We start from the raw sequence: 4923 nt of genomic DNA, 5'->3' as shown, positions 1-4923 counted from the left end.
ATGAAATACGGGCATTTTTTGCCATAAATATTATTATGGGTATTAGACAGTTACCCAGAATAACAAATTACTGGAGCGATCAGGAACCTTTTGGCGATGAATATATTTCCAGTATTATGAACGAGTACGGTTCGTGAAGCTGAACCAATATTTACATGTGAGAGACACTAGCAGTACCCCCAGAGACAAAAATTATGCAATAGAATTGATTAAGAACCCTTTCTTTAATTATGTTCCAAATATCACATTAATATGTTGATAAATAAAAAAGTTACAGGTGTTTAATGAGACTAGTCTAAATTCATGATTATTTTAGAATTTAATTGAAACTCATGAGGGGTGTATTTTGGTCAGAAATATAGTAACGAAAGGGTTAAAGCATTTTTCTCCATGTGCTATATAATTATAATCTGATCCAGCACCATTTGTTTGCCCATCTATGCATTTATTTTTATACATGTATACATAATATACACACGTGTGTATGTGTATACATTTATATATCTTTGTGAGTGTGTGTATATATATTTATATATCTTTGTAAGTGTATGTTTATCTATATATATGTGTGTGTGTGTATATATGTTTTACATATAAGTATGTACATGCATAAACTTAATTATTTGTATACATAGGATGAAGCTAAAGAGAGCAAAATGAGAATTGCAAGTTTGATTGAAGAAGTTCAGAGTAGCCATGATAAGAGAAGTGCTCTGTATCAAACGTATGATGATGCTACAAACAAGTTTAAAAGCAACAAAGAAGCCAGTGTTTTCCAGACAAGTCGCAAGAAAATCGATAGTGATTACAAACAGCTGACTCAGCGGATACACACCCTTCAAGCTACTCTAAAAGAAGAAGGGGCAGAAGCTGCCGAAAAAGTGAGTTCATTTTCACCTTTTTTTTTTTTTTTTTATCTCCGTTATTTCAGTTGTTTCTTTTGCATCAGATCATTTATTAGGTTAGCTTTTTTTACTTGCATTTCTTGATAATATATACATCAATATACATGCATAACTATTTTTAATATAGAGAAAGAATTTCACGGATTTTTCAATAAAGATAATCCTTTATTACTCAATTGGTTTTTTTCCACGCATAGTGGACAGTAGTAAAAATAGGCCGGCTGGTATTAAGGACACATCTTGAAGTGTCGTCTGCTCCTTATGAAGACAGAAGAGAATGTTGAAGATTATTTAGATGATATGAGCTTGTACTTGTTTTTCACTGTTCCCTACAGAAAGAATATACAGCACATTTAATTTTAGAGTCTAAAATTTTAAATGTTCACTTGTTATTTAAAATCCTACGTAATTTTTGAGATATACTACATTTTCACAATATAACATAGTTTCTCTGGCACTTTTGCATCAAATTATCAGGATTTATAATTTACTTTATGAGAATAAAATAAATTATTTAGTTACAAATTTATTTTGTCATTTACAATCCAATTTTTCTATCATATTCTTATTTAAATTGTTAAAATAGTTGGTTTTTTTAACTTTGCTGTGTCAAATGCAAAATTCTCAGTTATTCTTTAATCTCAATTTTCTCATGATTGAAATTTCATTGCTTCAAACAGGGAAAGATATTTTGATCACTTACCATTCAATATGTCTCACTCTTCTTGAACATTTCTTAATGTTCCCACTCAACATCTGCTTCAATCCTCTCCTCCATTTCACTGAAAACCCATAACCATCATTTCAATTTTGCTTGTTTGACTTGAGTCTTAACCTTTTTAGTATTTAAACTGGCCATATCTGGCCCAAATATTCTACCTGTTTTATGTTTAAACCAGCAAGATCCAGCTTCTCACACCTACCCTGCAATGTCATCCTAAAAATAAACAATCACATCTTCTAAATCTCAAAGCTATGAGATAATACAGAATTAATTTTATAAAATGTAAATATATAAGTATAACACTTGACAAAGTAATCTGAATGTTAGAGGGTTAAACTGTTCCTGTCTGAATGCATTCACGTGAGTTAATACTGTTTTGTTTTGATATCTAACAGGTTGCTGAGCTGCAGAAGCTTGATAGCCAATACAAGGAACTTATCAATCAAGCTATAAATTATGCTGAGAAATTAATAAATAATAAAATGAATAAACAAGCCTACATTGAGAGTGAGCCAGCTATAAGTAAGAAACGCGCTGAGATTAACCAGAGAATGGAAGTTCTTAGTAGTTCTCTCTAGTAAACATTGCCATCTAGAGTGAAATCATTTATCAATTCATAAACATCTTTTGTTTGTCTGGACAATAAAAGAAGAAAAAAAAAGTTATTTCATTTCATACTGTTTTGTTCTACTCTATTTTGGAATAAAACATCCCAATTCTTAATTTGTATTTTTTTCAATTTTTGGTTTGTTTCTCTTTCTCCTTTTCTATATAACCTAAAATTTAGCCCAAAGAAATTTGTTTCATTTATAACAGAGACAGCTAATCTAAATTGAAGTATTTTGAAAGGAAAGTGTTATGCAGTAATGAAACTGAAGTTATATTATTAATTTATTATATAATAGGAATGTTTTATAAAAATATTGAAAGTTTTAGCAGCAATAAATCTAAACCTTGTTTCAATGTTAATTTTGTTTCATCTCTTTTCAATGTTAATTCTGTAATGTGAGTCTCTTTTTCATTCCTGGTTGTAGCCATTTCATTTCATTTATGCTGTTTACCACCTCACATTCACCATTTCACATGGGAGTTTCTATGTTACCACTCAGCCTGCTAGAAATAGCAATCACATCTACACCCTACTGCTTTAAAAGGATGGATGATGCATAGGATGGTCACCGCTTGAATGTCTTTAATGGTGGGTCTGCTCAACCAGGGATGACTTGCAATTTAACAATAATCATATAATCTTTCACTTCATGAATTTTGCTTTTATTATTTTTCTGGCGTCAGTCATTGTACTGTGGCCATGATGGGGCATCTCCCTTCAATGATAGAGCTGATGACATTGACCCCTATTATTTATTTAATCAACTGTGGAATGATGAATGGGAAAATGGACTTAGGCATGATTTGAACTCAATATGAAATATTGTTGCAACAGTCATTTTTCTACATAATAACAGAAATTTGCATCACCAGTCTGGAACCCCTATCTGGTTCAGGACTTTGACCTCCTGGAAACTGTTCAGAGACGTGCAACCAAGCGAATACCCTCCATCAGGCATCTACCATACTCTAAACACCTTGCTTCCCTGGGCATAGATACATTGAAACTCCGACGTCTGGCAACTGACTTTGAAAACCACAAAATTATTAGACATTGTGCCAACAACCACTTTGAGCACCTTTTTGAGTTCCATGTGTCTAACACGTGGGCATGCTTACAAAGTCAGAAAACAGTACAGCTCCCATGACTTTCGGAAACATTTTTTCATGCTAAGAGTTACTGAAGTATGGAACAAACTACCTGCATCGGTTATTAGTTGCTGAGACATTGCATCCTTTAAAACCGCCATGCTTCCTGAGATTCGCCAACACTACACCTGATACCCCTTCCCTCACCATATGCATGCACACATGTATATTACAATTCATACACTGTTTGTTCACTTTCCTGACTTTTGTACATAATTCTATGTACTATACTCTTTACTCTTTTTACTCTTTTACTTGTTTCAGTCATTTGACTGTGGCCATGCTGGAGCACCGCCTTTAGTCGAGCAAATCGACCCCAGGACTTAGTCTCTTTTGCCGAACCGCTAAGTTACGGGGACGTAAACACACCAGCATCGGTTGTCAAGTGATGCTGGGGGGGCAAACACAGACACAAACATATACACGCACATACATATATATATATATATATATATATATATATATACATACATATATACGACGGGCTTTCAGTTTCCGTCTACCAAATCCACTCAAGGCTTTGGTCGGCCTGAGGCTATAGTAGACACTTGCCCAAGGTGCCACGCAGTAGGAATGAACCCGGAACCATGTGGTTGGTAAGCAAGCTACTTACCACACAGCCACTCCTGCGCCTATGTACATGTACCTTTGAGTTGTAATGCACCTGAGCACTATATACAATAATTTCATTATTATAAAAAAGAAAAACAGAGTTATGTTTTCAGGTAATATACAGTTCAAACCATAGAACATATTTTATGACAAAAGGAAGATGTCTAATACTTTGATCTTTCTACAATGAACATTTCTGCTTGAAGCCTTCTCTTGTGTTACAAAAACATATTCTACTGTTTCAATTAGTTATATTACAATTTGCTGACATAAACTATTACTTCACTTGTTAAGGTTATCTCTACAGATATTCTATAGAAATTATAGCCAACACTGATTAATGGATTAGTTGGGTGCCGAAGAAGAAGCAAAAAAAACTCCTGACATATGGCATATACACCCATTTTTCGTTTCAATCTCTTTGTTTACATCTGGTGTCTCGGATACAAAGCATCATCATCGTTTAACGTTCACTTTCCATGCTGGCATGGGTTGGACGGTTTGACTGAGGACTGGCAAGTCAGAAAGCTGCACCAGGCTCCAATCTGATCTTGCAGAGTTTCTACAGCTGGATGCCTTTCCTAATGCCAACCACTCCGAGAGTGTAGTAGGTGCTTTTATGTGCCACCGGCACGAGGGCCAGCCGCACGGTACTGGCAACGGCCACGCTCAAAATGGTGTATTTTATGTGCCACCTGCACGGGAGCCAGTCCAGCGGCACTGGCAACGACCTTGCTCGAATGATTTTCTATTGTGCCATCAGCACAAGTGCCAGAAGGCAACGCAGGTAACAATCACGCTCAAATGGTGCTATTTACAGGCCACTAGGACGGAAGCCAGACAGCTGCTCTGGCAATGAATACACGCGGACAGTGCTGTTAGTGCTCCGCTGGCACAGGTGCCAGTTATCAAAAACATCATGAG

General features: G+C 35.3%; 1 protein-coding gene across 1 annotated transcript in view; it reads left to right on the top strand.

Moving 5' to 3' along the window:
- Window positions 1-2352, top strand: part of LOC106877058 (dolichyl-diphosphooligosaccharide--protein glycosyltransferase subunit 1) — a 30654-nt gene extending 28302 nt beyond the window's left edge. The window contains exons 9-10 of the mRNA XM_014925848.2: window positions 636-881; window positions 2025-2352. Coding sequence (XP_014781334.1) covers window positions 636-881; window positions 2025-2207 — 429 coding nt within the window. The 3' untranslated portion in view covers window positions 2208-2352. The remainder of the gene's footprint in view (window positions 1-635; window positions 882-2024) is intronic.
- Window positions 2353-4923: the final 2571 nt, after the last annotated feature.

This window comes from Octopus bimaculoides, chromosome 2 (genome assembly GCF_001194135.2).
Source record: "Octopus bimaculoides isolate UCB-OBI-ISO-001 chromosome 2, ASM119413v2, whole genome shotgun sequence".
Lineage (NCBI taxonomy): Eukaryota > Metazoa > Mollusca > Cephalopoda > Octopoda > Octopodidae > Octopus > Octopus bimaculoides.
The sequence above is the reverse complement of the archived record's forward strand: the minus strand, read 5'-3'. Positions and strand labels throughout refer to the sequence as shown.